Source organism: Pithys albifrons, chromosome 20 (genome assembly GCF_047495875.1).
Source record: "Pithys albifrons albifrons isolate INPA30051 chromosome 20, PitAlb_v1, whole genome shotgun sequence".
Lineage (NCBI taxonomy): Eukaryota > Metazoa > Chordata > Aves > Passeriformes > Thamnophilidae > Pithys > Pithys albifrons.
In genome coordinates, this window is record NC_092477.1 from 4453875 (window position 1) to 4472088 (window position 18214).

Below are 18214 nucleotides of genomic sequence, written 5' to 3' on the forward strand. Positions count from 1 at the left end.
CGTGGCACTGAGTGCCATGATCTGGTAAAGGGACTGGAGTTGGCCCAAGGGTTGGACTTGATGATCTCGGAGGTCTTTTCCAACCCAATCCATTCTATGATTCTATGGTTCTTTTCCTAATGCTGGGAAGTTCAGCAGTTTTAGCCCCCAAATTATTAAAGCTCATCTATGAATTTGCTCTTCTCCACATTCCAAAGCCCATCATGCCCCTGATCTCTGGCAGAAGATACAGAATTATGAGGCTGCTCAGACATCCTGTCTTTTTGTTTTCTCTTCAAGGATCCCTCTCTGATCCTCTCTCCCTTAAATTTGTGCTGTTTGAAATGGGTTTTCCATCCCCACTTTTGGCAGCTCCTGGATAAATAAGTGCCTGCTTTCTTTGTTTGCCTGCACTGAGCAGCTTCATTTCCTGGCTGTTTGAGATCTCTTGCTCATCAGCACAGCAGTTGTGGGGTGGAATTGTGTCTCACACCGGAGTGAGTAGCGGGGATAATAATCAAATGATTGTTCATCACGTTTAATCAACATCTCCAAAAGGCTGTTTGCTCTCCCAGCTGCACTGTTTGCATATCCAGCTGCTGCAGGAGCCTCCTGGGGAAGGCTGTGCATGCAATTTTAACTCTCTCCTCTCTGTTCCCTCCCTTTTCAGTGAACAACGTGGACTTTGAAAGCAAAGCAGAGGAGAAGAAAGACGAGGATGACCTGACGAAAAATGGGCCTAAACCGATCTTGCCTTACAGCTCCATGTTCATCCTGAGCCCTACAAACCCGTAAGTTCTCCCCACTCCACTTCTGCCTTACAGAGCAGGAACACTCCTGAATTTCAGTAGCATTGTGGTCACAGAATCACAGACTATTCTGAGTTGGAAGGGACCCACAAGGATCATCGAGTCCAACTCTGAAGTCAATGGCCCAAACAGGGGATTGAACCCATGACCTTGACAAGGCTGGAGAAGGGACTGGAGCACAAGTGCTGTGGGGAGAGGCTGAGGGAGCTGGGGGTGTTCAGCCTGCAGAAGAGGAGGCTCAGAGGTGACCTCAGCACTGTCTGGAACTGCCTGAAGGGAAGTTCTGGCCAGGTGGGGGTTGGTCTCTTCCCCCAGGCACTCAGCAATAGGACAAGGGGGCACGATGGGCTCAAGCTCTGCCAGGGGAAATTGAAGTTGGAGAGCAGAAAGAAATTCCTTGCAGAGAGAGTGCTCAGGGATTGGAATGGGCTGCCCAGAGAAGGGGTGGATTCCCCATCCCTGGAGGTTTTTAAGATGAGACTGGACGTGGCACTGAGTGCCATGATCTGGTAAAGGGACTGGAGTTGGACCAAGGGTTGGACTTGATGATCTTGGAGGTCTTTTCCAACCCAACTGAGAAGAGAAGAACAGCAAGGCTGGAGAAGGGGCTGGAGCACAAGTGCTGTGGGGAGAGGCTGAGGGAGCTGGGGGTGTTCAGCCTGGAGAAGAGGAGGCTCAGAGGTGACCTCAGCACTGTCTGGAACTGCCTGAAGGGAAGTTCTGGCCAGGTGGGGGTTGGTCTCTTCTCCCAGGCACTCAGCAATAGGACAAGGGGGCACAATGGGCTCAAGCTCTGCCAGGGGAAATTGAAGTTGGAGAGCAGAAAGAAATTCTTTGCAGAGAGAGTGCTCAGGCATTGGAATGGGCTGCCCAGAGAGGGGGTGGATTCCCCATCCCTGGAGGTTTTTAAGATGAGCTTGGCCGTGGCACTGAGTGCCATGATCTGGTAAAGGGACTGGAGTTGGCCCAAGGGTTGGACTTGATGATCTTGGAGGTCTTTTCCAACCCAATCCATTCTATGATTCTATGATTTCATGATTACAACCAAGTTTTAACCAACTATTATTCTATTCCTTTACATGATAGTTTGCACCATAAGGGCTGGATTTATGTATATAAGTTTTTAATATACCCCAAGTTTTGATCTTTTCTCATTCTTTGAAGCCAACAATCCAGCAAATGCCTCTGCAGAGAAATAATAGAATGCCTACAAATTTAAGTCTTGGCTACTTTTTTCTTATTTTCAAATCTACTGCAACTGTTTCAGAATATTTGTGGTTTTTTACATTGATTTTGGTGTAATTCCTTGTGTTAATAAACACGGAATTTTTAATAACTTCTGGAGAACAAAAGGCTGTACCATGTTACATTTTCTCCAGTCTTTTCATGTTGATACTGGGTGATCCTCTTGGGCACAGAGTGTGACTCTTGGGGATGTTCCTGTGCAGGGCCAGGAGTTGGACTTGATGGTCCTTGTGGGTCCCTCCCAACTCAGCATGTTCTGTACTTTGAGCTCCATCCCTGCCAGTCAAACACATCAAGATATTAAATAAATATGGACCAGGTGCTGCTGCTCAGCTGGGCTTTCCTGGGAAATAAACTGCCAGGACAGGGAAAGGACCCCCCCAAACTGCTCTGCTGACCCTCAGGTCACCCAAGGGTGGGAGTTTGGGCTGTCACTGGGTAGCAGGTGGGCACTGGCTTGATGCCAATTGTTCTTTCCATACAAGCACCTTCACAACAGTGAGAACTTTTTGTGGGAAAACATCACCCTTTTTTCCCCTTTGCCCAGGCTGAGAGTGCAGCTTGTGGGATCCACCAGAATTATGGAATTCCTTCCACTTCAGGTGTCCCTGCCTCGTGGGGAGCTTTGTGCCCAGAGCCTGGAAACACTGAGTGGTCCCTCTGGAGGCTGCAGGACCTCAGGGGACCAGCAGGGCTTGTCACAGTTGTGATGTGAAGGGCTGGGAGTCATTCTGAGCAGTGACTCCAACCTGGAGATCTTCCAGGAGCAGAGATGGTTGTTTCCCTCTGGCTTCTTGTAGAGTCTTGAGTTTCTCCCTGAGGTTTATGCTCAGATTCCAAAGAGGAACTCAAGCCTGTTGGAGAGAAGAATGAGCTCTCCTACACCTTGTGCTCCTCAGGACTGTGACATCCTGACTGGCAGTTGGGCAAAACAAGCTCAAATTTGACATCAGAAAAGCATCTGTGGTGGAAGCCACAGTCTGGCACCCCTGGACACTGGGCAGGCTGAATAAAATCATGGAATCACACAATATCTTGAGTTGGAAGGACCCACAGGGACCATCCAGCCCAACCCCTGGCCCTGCACAGACACCCCAACAATCCCACCCTGTCCCTCGGTGTTGTCCAAATGCTACTGGAGCTCTTGGGGCTGTGCCCACTGCCCTGGGGAGCCAAACTGGAATTCTGGAGCTTGTCTGGCTGGATAAGGACATAATATTTCCCTGATATTGGGTAGCTCAAATCTTTTTGTTGTGGAGTGGTCACCAAAAATGGGCTTTAGCTGCAGAATGTCTGTGGAGTGGGGAGTGAGGTGGTCCCAAGCTCAGCAGGGTCTGAGGGGTGGGCTGGGCACACAGAGAAGCAACAAGACTTTTTGCTTTCATGTATCTGCTTATTTCCTCTCACCTCATCCCACACTTATGACCTTCTGAGCCCCACAGTCCAGGATCTGGAGGGTTGTTTGAGCTGCCCTGCAGTTTTCTCCAGCTCACACACTCCCTCCTCTCAAAAACTGTACTAACAAACCCCTGGAAAAACCAAAGTTCACTGGGAAAAAAAATGTTCTCACAGGGCCAAGGGGGAATAACAAGACACAGCCCAAACTCCAGGAATTGTTTGAACTCCTCTGGGTGTTTGAACTCCTCTGGGTGAGATGCAGCCCCAGCTGGATGGGCTGGTGGACTCCTCCAGAGAGGTCTTTCTGCTTTCTGGGGGATGAAGCTTCGCTGTGATGGTGCCATCCCCTCCAACCCTGCTGGGCACACACGGCCCAGGTGGTGCCAGGGGGCAAAGGGGGTCAGAGCAGCACAAAGCAAAGGCCACCCCCCCTCTCAGTGATTCCTCAAGCACCTCTGGCAGTTTACAAATGCTGTCACATCTCCCTGCTGGGTGTGAGTGATGGAGATCTAAAAATAGGGCCTTGTTGTGTCTTTGATGAATCGAGTTTGATGCAAGAGTTCCAGCTCCAAATGTGATTGGAGACGTTGCCTTTGCCTTCTGTGGATTCCTGGAGCATGTAGATGATAATCTTCTTCTGTCAGGTTGATCAGCAGAGTTAAAGGAGCCACAAAAAGCACTTTTCTTCAGGTTATTTCCTATCAGTTCTGTTTCCCAGGCATTTGTTTTCCAGGCATTTTTCATTCTGAATCCATTAGCAATCCAATGAGAAGGAATATGGAAAAAAATAGACTTTAATTCCAACTGTTCAGATATTTGCTGCAAGAAAATGGGATACAGCAACTGGAATACATTCTCAGATAACCAAGTTGTTGATGAGTTAAATGGAATTTGATTCTAAGGCAGAACCCAAGTCCTTTATTGAGCTGACAAATGGAGAGCCCTCTGTGCAGTTCAGGGTTTGTGAACTGTGGTCAGAGGGAGTTGTGAGCTGAAAGCTGTGAATAGTTGGGGATTGCTTAGAAATTGAGGCATTTGTCACTTTTCTTGGGCCTAATTTGGGAATAAAAAGATTAGGTTGAAGTAATCAAATATATTATTGTAGAAGTGTTTGTGCAGCTTAGAAAGTGGGTCTTAAAGTGAAGGAGTTGGCAAGGAGAGACTGGGAGGAACAACTTCAGCTACAAAGGCAGTTTCAGCTGAGCCTCAAAGTGCCTGTGTCTCCATTTTAAAGGGATTAGTTGATACTAAAAGGATTTCAAGCCTTGTTTTGAACTCACAGGCTGTTAAACCTGTGGGTTCAAAGGGAGAAGGGTGGGGGAACAGACAAACAGAGTTTGCAGAATCAAGTCTGAAGGCCTGAGACCTCTCAATGCCCTTTTGAGGGATGGAGAGAGAGAGAAATACAAACACAGAGAGATAAACAGAGAGACAGAGATGCCACTGCTTTGCAGAGGTGTCCAAATCTCTGACTTGAAATCTCCCCACAGACCTGCTGCAAACTGGAATTTAAACCCATTGCTCGTGGGTTTTGATTTTATTCCCATTATCGCAACAGGAATCCTGCAGGTGATGCCCCTGAGGATCCTTGGCCCTGTGCCAGTCTTTGATGCCACTCTGATCACCTTCCTGTGTCCTTATTTTGCCCCCAGGATTCGGCGTCTCTTCCACTACATCGTCAACCTGCGCTACTTTGAGATGGTCATCCTGATTGTCATCGCCCTCAGCAGCATCGCCCTGGCTGCAGAGGACCCAGTGCAGGCTGAGTCCCCCAGGAATGATGTGAGTACCAACCAACACAGAGTCATGGAATCAGCTGGGTTGGAAAAGGCCTCTGAGATCATCAAGTCCAACCCTTGGTCCAACTCCAGTCCCTTTACCAGATCATGGCACTCAGTGCCACGGCCAAGCTCAGCTGAAAAACCTCCAGGGATGGGGAATCCACCCCCTCTCTGGGCAGCCCATTCCAATCCCTGAGCACTCTCTCTGCAAGGAATTTCTTTCTGCTCTCCAACTTCAATTTCCCCTGGCAGAGCTTGAGCCCATCGTGCCCCCTTGTCCTATTGCTGAGTGCCTGGGAGAAGAGACCAACCCCCACCTGGCCAGAACTTCCCTTCAGGCAGTTCCAGACAGTGCTGAGGTCACCTCTGAGCCTCCTCTTCTCCAGGCTGAACACCCCCAGCTCCCTCAGCCTCTCCCCACAGCACTTGTGCTCCACTCCCTTCTCCAGCCTCGTTGCTCTTCTCACTTGGGTTGGAAGAGACCTCAGAGATCATCAAGTCCATCCCTTGATCCAACCCTACTGTGATCACCAGCCCAGGGCACTCTGTGCCCTGGGCTGGTGACCACAGTGGGGTTGGATCAAGACATGTTGGATTCTCTGTCCCTGGAGGTGTTTCAGAGGACACTCAGTGCCACATCCAGTCCCTTCTCCAGCCTCGTTGCTCTTCTCTGGCCCCGCTCCAGCCCCTCAATCTCTGTCCTCAACTGAGGGGCCCAGAACTGAACACAACACTCAAGGTGTGGCCTCCCCAAGGCAGAGTCCAGGGGAAGGGTCACTGCCCTGGCCCTGCTGGCCACGCTAGTTTGGATCCAGGCCAGGATCCCATTGGCCTTCTTGGCCACCTGGGCACACTGGTGGCTCCTGTTGAGCTTCCTGTCCCTCAGTCCCCCCAGGTCCCTCTGCCTGGCTGCTCTCCAGCCACTCTGTGCCCAGCCTGGAGCGCTGCAGGGGTTGGGGTGGCCAAAGGGCAGGACCTGCACTTGGCCTTGGTGAACTTCATCCCATTGGAATCAGCCCATGGCCAGAAGGAAGTTGCTCTGCTCCTCCCAGCACGTGGCATGTCCATCCCCAGAGAACTGGCACGTGCAGAACTGGAGCTTGCTTGGATAACACACTCACATGGGCTTGGTCCATTATCCAAATAGGAGGGATCTCAGGACAAGGTTCTTCCCCCAGAGGGTGGTGGGCACTGACCAGGCTCCCAAGGGCAGTGGGCACAGCCCCAAGGCTGCCAGAGCTCCAGGAGGGTTTGGATGATATTTTTGGGCACAGGGTGGGATTGTTGGGGTGTCTGTGCAGGGCCAGGAGTTGGAATTGAGCCTCTTGTGTCCCTTCCAGCTCAGGATATTCCATAATAAAATGCTCACAATTCCTGTCCCTTCTGCTGCATCAACACATCCAAGTTTGAGAATTTGAAAGTCACTGGTGTTTGGCTGATGTGACTTCTGTGGAGAAGCCTGAGAAGCTGCCACAGCACTCAGTGATGGGAGAGGCTTCCCTTGGCACCAGCCAAGGCTGACACAGACTCACAGAATCCCAGCATGGTTTGGGCTGGGAAGAGCTCAAAGCTCATCTTGTCCCACCCCCACCATGGGCAGGGACACCTCCCACCAGCCCAGGGTGCTCCAAGCCCCATCCAACCTGACCTTGGACACTCCAGGGATGGGACACTGCTTTAAGATCCCCTGTTCCTGCTGGAGCAAAGCTCCAGAGAGTAAAAATAGATATGGTTTATTATCTTGGTGGGACATGGTAGAAACCTCCAAGAATTCATAGAGAATCTCCTTGCCCATGGGTGTCAAACCAAACTGGTTTGGGTTTTTGGAGATGGGTGCTGTGACAAGAAATGTGTGTGACACCTTTCCCATGAGAACACGCAGCCCAGGAGAGTTCATGGAGAGGTTGGGTGGCTTATTTCAAGCACATTCCCACGAGGAATTGGCAGGGAGCTGGTTGGGGTTACCTGACAAAGTGGAGTCCCCAGAACTGAAGATTAACCATGGAAAGTGTAAGGTGAAGGTGCTCAATTTTGGACTCATCAGTGTAGATAGTTGTAAAATGTGAATGTCAAAGTGCACCAGGAGAGGTTTGGGTTGGATTTTAGGAAAACTTTCTTCATTGAAGGAGGGATTGAACATTGGGACAGGCTGTCCAGGGCAGGGGTGGGGTCACCATGCCTGGGAGTGCTGAAAAAGGAAGCAAATGTGGCACTTTGTCACGTGGGGGTATTGGGTCAAAGGTTGGTCTTGATGATCCTGGAGGTCTTTTCCAAACTCAGTGATTCTGTACCTATATTGACTTCCAACTGTGTGTAATTCTGTGATGCTGCATTAATTAAGTCCATCCCATTAAAATCTGGGAGACCTTCAGGGACTGGCATTGCCTTTCCCAGGCTGTGCATGAAGGAATCTGAGCCCACCTACCCCTTGGACACAAGAAGGAGCTGAGCTGGCCCAGGGTAGAGCTCAGCAGGTCAGGAGGGGTCTGGCCTGGCCTCCTCTGCTCAGGATCAGCTTTTTCCAGAGGAGGATCCATGAATCCCCACCTCAGGAATGAGCTGAAGGGGCTGTGAGCAATCTCTCTTGCTCATCCTTAATAAGTGTGGGATCAGTTCTCCAAAAAGGATTTTATCATTCTCTTACTCTCCTGAGGTCTCTAATTATGTTGTCATCAGCTGGAGGAGATAAACATGGGCTGCTGCAGAGGGGCTGCTGAACAAGCTCTCTAGGAAAGCACATTCAGATATTTCATTTTGAAATCCTCATTTTGCCTTGTTAAAGCTGCCACAAATGCAGGTGCACTGAGGCCACCCTTGGGTGGAGCCTGGCAAGGGCTGGGAAAAATGTTGCTCTTATAGGCAGCTGTTTTGAAGCAGATTTCAATTTTGTGCCTGAACAGTTTGAAAAGCTCCTGTCAGATCAAATTCACCCATCCCAGCAAAGAAAGCTCTGCTGGAATAAATGTTTTGCTCTTTACTCTTTGTGTTATTTCATGTGTGCCCCTCCCTAACCCACATTTCTCTTTCCCATTTAGGCTCTGAAATACTTGGATTACATATTCACAGGTGTCTTCACCTTCGAGATGGTGATCAAGGTAAGAATTTTTCCAAGCAGGAAGATTCCTCCTTTTTTAGATTTACATTCCTCTCCATCTGGGAGGTTGGAGAGAAGGTGGAGCAGGACAGAGCTCCTTGAATGCTGGAGAACTGGCAGTGATGGGAACAGCTCTCAGATGGAACCAGATGTTCTCCTGGGTTCTTTAATCTCACACTTCGTGGGGGAAAATAAATTTATCCTTAGAAATTGTGGCTGTGGAAGAGGATAAAAAAAATGCCTGATCTGTGTGGGGAAAGAGACAGGAGCTGACAGACCTTTCTGATCCTTCCCTTCTCCTTTGGTGCTGCTCAGGAATATTCACAGCAACTCCTTCTTGCTGTCATGTCTCAAAAATTGAGGATTTATCTTTTCTTTACTCAGCAGAGTGACAGGTTTTGGTAAGACTGTGGGGCAGTAACTTCCAGGAAAGCACAATCCTGAGCAAGTCAGGATTTATCCCTGGGCTGAGGAAGGAGACAGGTTGGAGTAGCAGAGGGAGATGCAAAGGAGATGCAGAATAAAACTTCATTAATGCAGAATAAAACTTCATTAATGCAGAATAAAACCTGGATTGATGCAGAATAAAACCATCATTAATGCAGAATAAAACCATCATTAATGCAGAATAAAACCTGGATTGATGCAGAATAAAACCTGGATTGATGCAGAATAAAACCTGGATTAATGCAAAATAAAACTTGGATTAATGCAGAATAAAACCATCATTAATGCAGAATAAAACCATCATTAATGCAGAATAAAACCTGGATTAATGCAGAATAAAACCTGGATTAATGCCTGTCTGTGCAGAGAATCTTCCCTTGCAGTGGCTGTTCATGTTTCTGGAGCTCTTGGTTCTGCTTTCTTGACCTGAGCTTTGGTTTTGGCAGAGCTCTCTGTGCGTGAGCACCTTGGCCAAGTCTCTCCAGGTTGCCCTGAAGAAGAGTTTGTGATGGGTCATCTAATCCAGAACACAGAATCACAGAATCATAGAATCAATTGGGTTGGAAAAGACCTCCAAGTTCATCAAGTCCAACCCTTGGGCCAACTCCAGTCCCTTTACCAGATCATGGCACTCAGTGCCACGGCCAAACTCAGCTGAAAAACCTCCAGGGATGGGGAATCCACCCCCTCTCTGGGCAGCCCATTCCAATGCCTGAGCACTCTCTCTGCAAAGAATTTGTTTCTGATCTCCAACTTCAATTTCCCCTGGCAGAGCTTGAGCCCATCGTGCCCCCTTGTCCTATTGCTGAGTGCCTGGGAGAAGAGACCAACCCCCACCTGGCCAGAACTTCCCTTCAGGCAGTTCCAGACAGTGCTGAGGTCACCTCTGAGCCTCCTCTTCTCCAGGCTGAACACCCCCAGCTCCCTCAGCCTCTCCCCACAGCACTTGTGCTCCAGTTCCTTCTCCAGCCTCGTTGCTCTTCTCTGGCCCCGCTCCAGCCCCTCAATCTCTTGCCTCAACTGAGGGGCCCAGAACTGAACACAACACTCAAGGTGTGGCCTCCCCAGGGCAGAGTCCAGGGGAAGGGTCACTGCCCTGGGCCTGCTGGCCACGCTAGTTTGGATCCAGGCCAGGATCCCCTTGGCCTTCTTGGCCACCTGGGCACACTGGTGGCTCCTGTTGAGCTTCCTGTCCCTCAGTCCCCCCAGGTCCCTCTGCCTGGCTGCTCTCCAGCCACTCTGTGCCCAGCCTGGAGCACTGCAGGGGTTGGGGTGGCCAAAGGGCAGGACCTGCACTTGGCCTTGGTGAACTCCATCCCATTGGAATCAGCCCATCCCTCCAGTCTCTCCAGATCCCTCTGCAGAGCCCTCCTGCCCTCCAGCAGGTCGACACTCCCTCCCAACTTGGTGTCAGCAGCAAATTTTCTGCTGATGGACTCAATCCCCTCATCTAAATCATCAATAAAGATGTTAAACAGGACTGGACCCAACACAGACCCCTGGGGAACACCACTGGTGACCAGCTGGATGCAGCTCCATTCACCAGCACTCTCTGGGCCTGACCCTCCAGCCAGCTCTTAATCCAGGAGAGGGTACACTTGTCCAGGCCATGGGCTACCAGCTTTTCCAGGAGTATTTTATGGGAGACAGTGTCAAAGGCCTTGCTGAACATCCTCCTGTGCCTTGGGAGTGCTGATTTGGTGGAGGTTTTATTAAAACTCTTTTCTTTCCATGTTTTTCCTCTCCAGATGATTGACCTGGGGCTGTTGCTCCACCCTGGCTCCTATTTCCGTGACCTGTGGAACATCCTGGACTTCATTGTGGTCAGTGGGGCCTTGGTGGCATTTGCCTTCTCGTAAGTACCTGTCCCTCAACATCCCAAATTCTGGGGAATCATCACAGGGAAGGCAGGACCTGACCCACAGATTGTTGATACACAATAATTGTGACCTCATTTCTCAGCCAAATTCTCAGTTTCTTCCTCTTTTTTTTCTTCATGAAAAAAAAACCTCAACCCAACTGAATTTGTGTCGTTGAACCTCTTGAAAATTCTCCAGCCACTCAAACATGAAGCCAAGATTTTTGTGACTGTTTGGCCAAGTTCTTTTCAAGACCACCTTGTACCAGTTCGTGGCAGTTCAGTGTCTCCAGGTTGTTAGAATTGCCCTTACCCTGAGAAAGTAATTAATGAAATCAGCTGATAACTCAGTGAACTCTTTGCAAAACAGTTCTGGAGTCGTGGCTATTTCTCCTTCACAGACCTTGCTGTTTCTCTCCTCTTTTCTCCTCTCTCATTCAAGAAACTTTAATTTCCACAGTTTCATTTTTAAGGCTCGTCGCTCCCTCCCCCCCCTAAACACAGATTTGATATTAAATAATATTAAATAACATTCCAAGTGCTGCTTTAATGTCAGGGAAGATTTGGAGCAGCAGACCCAGAACTGCTGCTGAAAAATGAAGTTCAGCTCTTCCTTTGAGCCTTTCGGACCCAACCCGAGGGAGAGCAATGCAGGTTCTTCAGACCTTGGGGAGCTCAGGCTGGAGGATGGAAGGGAATTTTCCACCTGTATTTCTGGGCTCGTTTCCTGACAAACAGCAGGAGATGACCTGGGAAGAGCCTGGAAAACGGTTGAATCCTCTGCTAAATTAGCCCTGAGCAATTCTAGGGATGTTCAGCAGCCTCCACTCACCTGTTTGATCCACACGTGATTAGAGGAGATTGTTAAAGTGCTAATGAGAATTAGCAGTGGTTTGTTTGCTAATGAGGAAACCACTCACCTTTGTCAGGGAACCACAGGAGTGGGGCTTGTCTATTTTAGACTGGCAGGAATTGTGGAGCCTCATCCCCTTCTCTGCTCTGCTGGTGGAATTTGGTTTTATGGGGTTTTTTTTGTGTTTTTTTTTTGTGTTTTTTTTTTGTGGGGTTTTTTTGTGGGGTTTTTTGTGGGTTTTTTTTGTGGGTTTTTTTGTGGTTTTTTTTGTGTTTTTTGTGGGTTTTTTGTGGGTTTTTTGTGGGTTTTTTTGTGGTTTTTTTTGTGGTTTTTTTGTGGTTTTTTTTGTGGTTTTTTCTGGGTTTTTTTCTGGGTTTTTTCTGGGTTTTTTTGTGGGATTTTTGTGGGATTTTTTTGTGGTTTTTTTGTGGTTTTTTGTGGTTTTTTTGTGGTTTTTTTGTGGTTTTTTGGTGGGTTTTTTGTGGTTTTTTTTGTGGTTTTTTGTGGGTTTTTTGTGGGGGTTTTTTGTGTTTTTTTCTGTTTTTTTCCTGTTTTTTTCCTGTTTTTTCCTGTTTTTTTCCTGTTTTTTTCCTGGGTTTTTTTCCTGGGTTTTTTTCTGGGTTTTTTTCTGGGGTTTTTTCTGGGGTTTTTTCTGGGGTTTTTTCTGGGTTTTTTTCTGGGGTTTTTTCTGGGGTTTTTTCTGGGGTTTTTTCTGGGGTTTTTTGTGGTTTTTTTGTGGGGGTTTTGTGTGGCTATTTCTCCTTCACAGACCTTGCTGTTTCTCTCCTCTTTTCTCCTCTCTCATTCAAGAAACTTTAATTTCCACAGTTTCATTTTTAAGGCTCGTCGCTCCCTCCCCCCCCTAAACACAGATTTGATATTAAATAATATTAAATAACATTCCAAGTGCTGCTTTAATGTCAGGGAAGATTTGGAGCAGCAGACCCAGAATTGCTGCTGAAAAATGAAGTTCAGCTCTTCCTTTGAGCCTTTCAGACCCAACCCGAGGGAGAGCAATGCAGGTTCTTCAGAACTTGGGGAGCTCAGGCTGGAGGATGGAAGGGAATTTTCCACCTGTATTTCTGGGCTCGTTTCCTGACAAACAGCAGGAGATGACCTGGGAAGAGCCTGGAAAACTGTTGAATCCTCTGCTAAATTAGCCCTGAGCAATTCTAGGGATGTTCAGCAGCCTCCACTCACCTGTTTGATCCACACGTGATTAGAGGAGATTGTTAAAATGCTAATGGGAATTAGCAGTGGTTTGTTTGCTAATGAGGAAACCACTCACCTTTGTCAGGGAACCACAGGAGTGGGGCTTGTCTGTTTTAGACTGGCAGGAATTGTGAAGCCTCATCCCCTTCTCTGCTCTGCTGGTGGAATTTGGTTTTATGGGGGTTTTTTTGTGGTTTTTTTTGTGGTTTTTTTTGTGGTTTTTTTTTGTGGTTTTTTTTTGTGGTTTTTTTTGTGGGTTTTTTTGTGGGTTTTTTTGTGTTTTTTTTTGTGGTTTTTTTTGGTGGGTTTTTTTTGTGGGTTTTTTTGTGGGTTTTTTGTGGATTTTTTGTAGGTTTTTTCTGGGTTTTTTTTCTGGGATTTTTTGTGGCTTTTTTGTGGGGTTTTTGTGGTTTTTTGTGGGTTTTTTTGTGGGTTTTTTTGTAGTTTTTTTGTGGGTTTTTTTTGTGGGTTTTTTTTGTGGGTTTTTTTGTGGGTTTTTTTGTGGGTTTTTTTTGTGGGTTTTTTTTGTGGGTTTTTTTTGTGGGTTTTTTTTGTGGGTTTTTTTGTGGGTTTTTTTTGTGGGGGTTTTGTGTGGCTATTTCTCCTTCACAGACCTTGCTGTTTCTCTCCTCTTTTCTCCTCTCTCATTCAAGAAACTTTAATTTCCACAGTTTCATTTTTAAGGCTCGTCGCTCCCTCCCCCCCTAAACACAGATTTGATATTAAATAATATTAAATAACATTCCAAGTGCTGCTTTAATGTCAGGGAAGACTTGGAGCAGCAGACCCAGAATTGCTGCTGAAAAATGAAGTTCAGCTCTTCCTTTGAGCCTTTCAGACCCAACCCGAGGGAGAGCAATGCAGGTTCTTCAGAACTTGGGGAGCTCAGGCTGGAGGATGGAAGGGAATTTTCCACCTGTATTTCTGGGCTCGTTTCCTGACAAACAGCAGGAGATGACCTGGGAAGAGCCTGGAAAACGGTTGAATCCTCTGCTAAATTAGCCCGGAGCAATTCTAGGGATGTTCAGCAGCCTCCACTCACCTGTTTGATCCACACGTGATTAGAGGAGATTGTTAAAATGCTAATGAGAATTAGCAGTGGTTTGTTTGCTAATGAGGAAACCACTCACCTTTGTCAGGGAACCACAGGAGTGGGGCTTGTCTGTTTTAGACTGGCAGGAATTGTGAAGCCTCATCCCCTTCTCTGCTCTGCTGGTGGAATTTGGTTTTATGGGGGTTTTTTTGTGTTTTTTTTTTGTGGGTTTTTTTTTGTGGTTTTTTTTTGTGGTTTTTTTTTGTGTTTTTTTTTGTGGTTTTTTTTGTGGGTTTTTTTGGTGGGTTTTTTTGGTGGGTTTTTTTGGTGGGTTTTTTTTTGTGGGTTTTTTTTTGTGGGTTTTTTTGTGGGTTTTTTTTGTGGGTTTTTTTTGTGGGTTTTTTTTGTGGGTTTTTTTTGTGGGTTTTTTTTTGTGGGTTTTTTTTGTGGGTTTTTTTTGTGGGTTTTTTTTGTGGTTTTTTTTTGTGGGGTTTTTTTGTGGGGTTTTTTTGTGGGGTTTTTTTGTGGGGTTTTTTTGGGTTTTTTTGTGGGTTTTTTTTGTGGGTTTTTTTTGTGGGTTTTTTTGGGTTTTTTTGTGGGTTTTTTTGTGGGTTTTTTTTGTGGGTTTTTTTGGGTTTTTTTGTGGGTTTTTTTGTGGGTTTTTTTGTGGGGTTTTTTTGTGGGGTTTTTTTCTGGGTTTTTTTTCTGGGTTTTTTTTCTGGGTTTTTTTTCTGGGTTTTTTTTCTGGGTTTTTTTTCTGGGTTTTTTTCTGGGTTTTTTGTGGGATTTTTTGTGGTTTCTTTGTGGGTTTCTTTGTGGGGTTTTTTTGTGTTTTTTTTCTGGTTTTTTTCTGGGTTTTTTGTGGGTTTTTTGTGGGTTTTTTTGTGGGTTTTTTTTTCTGGGTTTTTTCTGGGGGTTTTGTGTGGCTATTTCTCCTTCACAGACCTTGCTGTTTCTCTCCTCTTTTCTCCTCTCTCATTCAAGAAACTTTAATTTCCACAGTTTCATTTTTAAGGCTCGTCGCTCCCTCCCCCCCCTAAACACAGATTTGATATTAAATAATATTAAATAACATTCCAAGTGCTGCTTTAATGTCAGGGAAGACTTGGAGCAGCAGACCCAGAATTGCTGCTGAAAAATGAAGTTCAGCTCTTCCTTTGAGCCTTTCAGACCCAACCCGAGGGAGAGCAATGCAGGTTCTTCAGAACTTGGGGAGCTCAGGCTGGAGGATGGAAGGGAATTTTCCACCTGTATTTCTGGGCTCGTTTCCTGACAAACAGCAGGAGATGACCTGGGAAGAGCCTGGAAAACGGTTGAATCCTCTGCTAAATTAGCCCTGAGCAATTCTAGGGATGTTCAGCAGCCTCCACTCACCTGTTTGATCCACACGTGATTAGAGGAGATTGTTAAAGTGCTAATGAGAATTAGCAGTGGTTTGTTTGCTAATGAGGAAACCACTCACCTTTGTCAGGGAACCACAGGAGTGGGGCTTGTCTATTTTAGGCTGGCAGGAATTGTGAAGCCTCATCCCCTTCTCAGCTCTGCTGCTGGAATTTGGTTTTATGGGGGTTTTTTTGTGGGGTTTTTCTGGGTTTTTTGTGGATTTTTTGTAGTTTTTTCTGTTTTTTTTCCTGGTTTTTTTTTTTGTGGGATTTTTTGTGGCTTTTTTTTGTGGTTTTTTGTGGTTTTTTGTGGTTTTTTTGTGGTTTTTTTGTGGTTTTTTTGTGGTTTTTTTGTGGTTTTTTTGTGGTTTTTTTGTGGGTTTTTTGTGGTTTTTTTGTGGTTTTTTTGTGGTTTTTTTGTGGGTTTTTTGTGGGTTTTTTGTGGGTTTTTTGTGGGTTCTTTGTGGGTTCTTTGTGGGTTCTTTGTGGGTTCTTTGTGGGTTCTTTGTGGGTTCTTTGTGGGTTCTTTGTGGGTTCTTTGTGGGTTCTTTGTGGTTTTTTCTTTTGTTTATTTTGTTTGGGATTTTTTTGAGTTTTTTCTTTTTGTTGTTTTGTTTGTTTTTTTGTGTTTGATTGGTTTTTGTTTTTGGTTTTTTAGGTTTTCTGTTTTTTTTGTTTTGTTTTGTTTTGGGGTTTTTGTGTTTGTTTTTTTGGTTTTTTTTATTTTTTGGGGTTTTTTTGTGGTTTTTTTGTTTGTTTTTTGGTTTGGGTTTTTTGGTTTTTTTTGTGTTTTTTTTTTGTTTTGGTTTTTTTTGTTTTTTTTGTTTTGGTTTTTTTTTGTTTTTTTTTTGTTTTGTTTTGTTTGGGTTTTTTTGGGTTTGTTTTTTGTTTTTTTTTGTTTTGGTTTTTTTTGTTTGGGTTTTTTGTGTTTGTTTGTTTTTTGTTTTTGGTTTTTGGGTTTTTTTCAGCACAAAAACTTACTGGCCCCTTTGGCCTGGAATATTTCTCAGGATTTTTTCATATCCTGAGGTGTCAAAATTTCCTTCCACATTAAGATTTGTCCTTGAAATCTTCTATTTTTCATGGCAAGTGATGGATTAAAAAAAAAAAAACAACATGAAGTGGAGAGACTGAAGAAGGAGAAAAGCTTGACATTGTTGGTTTGATTTTTGAGACATTGAGAAGTGACATTTGGGGATATTGAAATCTGGATTTCTCTGCCTGATCCTTCACAATTATTGAATTAAATTATGTAATTAAAGAATTCTTTAGTCTTTATAATTATATAATAATAATTATTATTATTATTATTTTAATAGTTGGATGTATGATTATTAGATGTGATAATGTAATAATCATTAGATGTAATAATAATAATGATAATAATAACAATTATTATTATATCATTATAAAGAATAAAGACTTATTTATATAATTTAATGCAATAATAATACTAACAATAATAATAAAAAATATTACATCTAATGATTATTACATTTTTACATCTAATAATTATTACATCTAATTATAATAAATTATTATTATTACTATTACTATTATGATGATGATTATTATCATTATCATTATATTATTATTATATTTATTGTTGTTGTTATTATATTTATTATTATATTTATTATATTTATTATAATTATTACATTTCTTATATTTATAATAATAATAATAATAATAATAATAATTATTATTATTATTATTATTATTATTATTATTATTATTATTATGGAAGGTCACATCCAACACAAGTTTTCAGAGAGCTGCTGCCCTGTCTTTAAACCCTTTTTCTTAAAAATCAGGTTTTTGGGGAGCCTCAGTGCTCTGTTAAAAGCAAACCTGAGCTGGAACTGCTGAGCTGGTGATTGTCTCATTTATCTAAAATTTAACATCCAAACCCAAGTTGCTTTTTAAGCCCGACTAGACAGAGGTGGAGTTTAATTTCCCTGATTTTAGAACAGCTTTTAGAGCTGGATGTGGCCCAGACTAAACAAAAACTTACTTAGAAAAAGCATTTAGGAACTTACCAGGACTGCCTTGAGTAGAAGAGACTTACCAGGACTCCCTTGAGTAGAAGAGACTTACCAGGACTGCCTTGAGTAGAAGAGACTTACCAGGACTGCCTTGAGTAGAAGAGACTTGCCAGGACTCCCTTGAGTAGAAGAGACTTGCCAGGACTCCCTTGAGTAGAAGAGACTTGCCAGGACTGCCTTGAGTAGAAGAGACTTGCCAGGACTGCCTTGAGTAGAAGAGACTTACCAGGACTGCCTTGAGTAGAAGAGACTTACCAGGACTGCCTTGAGTAGAAGAGACTTACCAGGACTGCCTTGAGTAGAAGAGACTTACCAGGACTGCCTTGAGTAGAAGAGACTTACCAGGACTGCCTTGAGTAGAAGAGACTTACCAGGACTGCCTTGAGTAGAAGAGACTTACCAGGACTGCCTTGAGTAGAAGAGACTTACCAGGACTGCCTTGAGTAGAAGAGACTTACCAGGACTGCCTTGAGTAGAAGAGACTTACCAGGACTGCCTTGAGTAGAAGAGACTTACCAGGACTGCCTTGAGTAGAAGAGACTTACCAGGACTGCCTTGAGTAGAAGAGACTTACCAGGACTGCCTTGAGTAGAAGAGACTTACCAGGACTGCCTTGAGTAGAAGAGACTTACCAGGACTGCCTTGAGTAGAAGAGACTTACCAGGACTGCCTTGAGTAGAAGAGACTTACCAGGACTGCCTTGAGTAGAAGAGACTTACCAGGACTGCCTTGAGTAGAAGAGACTTACCAGGACTGCCTTGAGTAGAAGAGACTTACCAGGACTGCCTTGAGTAGAAGAGACTTACCAGGACTGCCTTGAGTAGAAGAGACTTACCAGGACTGCCTTGAGTAGAAGAGACTTACCAGGACTGCCTTGAGTAGAAGAGACTTACCAGGACTGCCTTGAGTAGAAGAGACTTACCAGGACTGCCTTGAGTAGAAGAGACTTACCAGGACTGCCTTGAGTAGAAGAGACTTACCAGGACTGCCTTGAGTAGAAGAGACTTACCAGGACTGCCTTGAGTAGAAGAGACTTAACAGGACTCCCTTGGATTGAAGAGATGCAGAAAAGCAAAAT

The 18214-nt window shown here is 45.0% G+C and overlaps 1 protein-coding gene across 1 annotated transcript in view; it reads left to right on the forward strand.

Moving 5' to 3' along the window:
- LOC139681048 (voltage-dependent N-type calcium channel subunit alpha-1B-like) overlaps positions 1-18214 on the forward strand; it is a 355721-nt gene that overhangs the window by 263743 nt on the left and 73764 nt on the right. Inside the window, exons 22-25 of the mRNA XM_071574188.1 lie at positions 650-770; positions 5084-5213; positions 8248-8307; positions 10502-10608. Of these exons, the coding sequence (XP_071430289.1) occupies positions 650-770; positions 5084-5213; positions 8248-8307; positions 10502-10608 (418 nt within the window). The remainder of the gene's footprint in view (positions 1-649; positions 771-5083; positions 5214-8247; positions 8308-10501; positions 10609-18214) is intronic.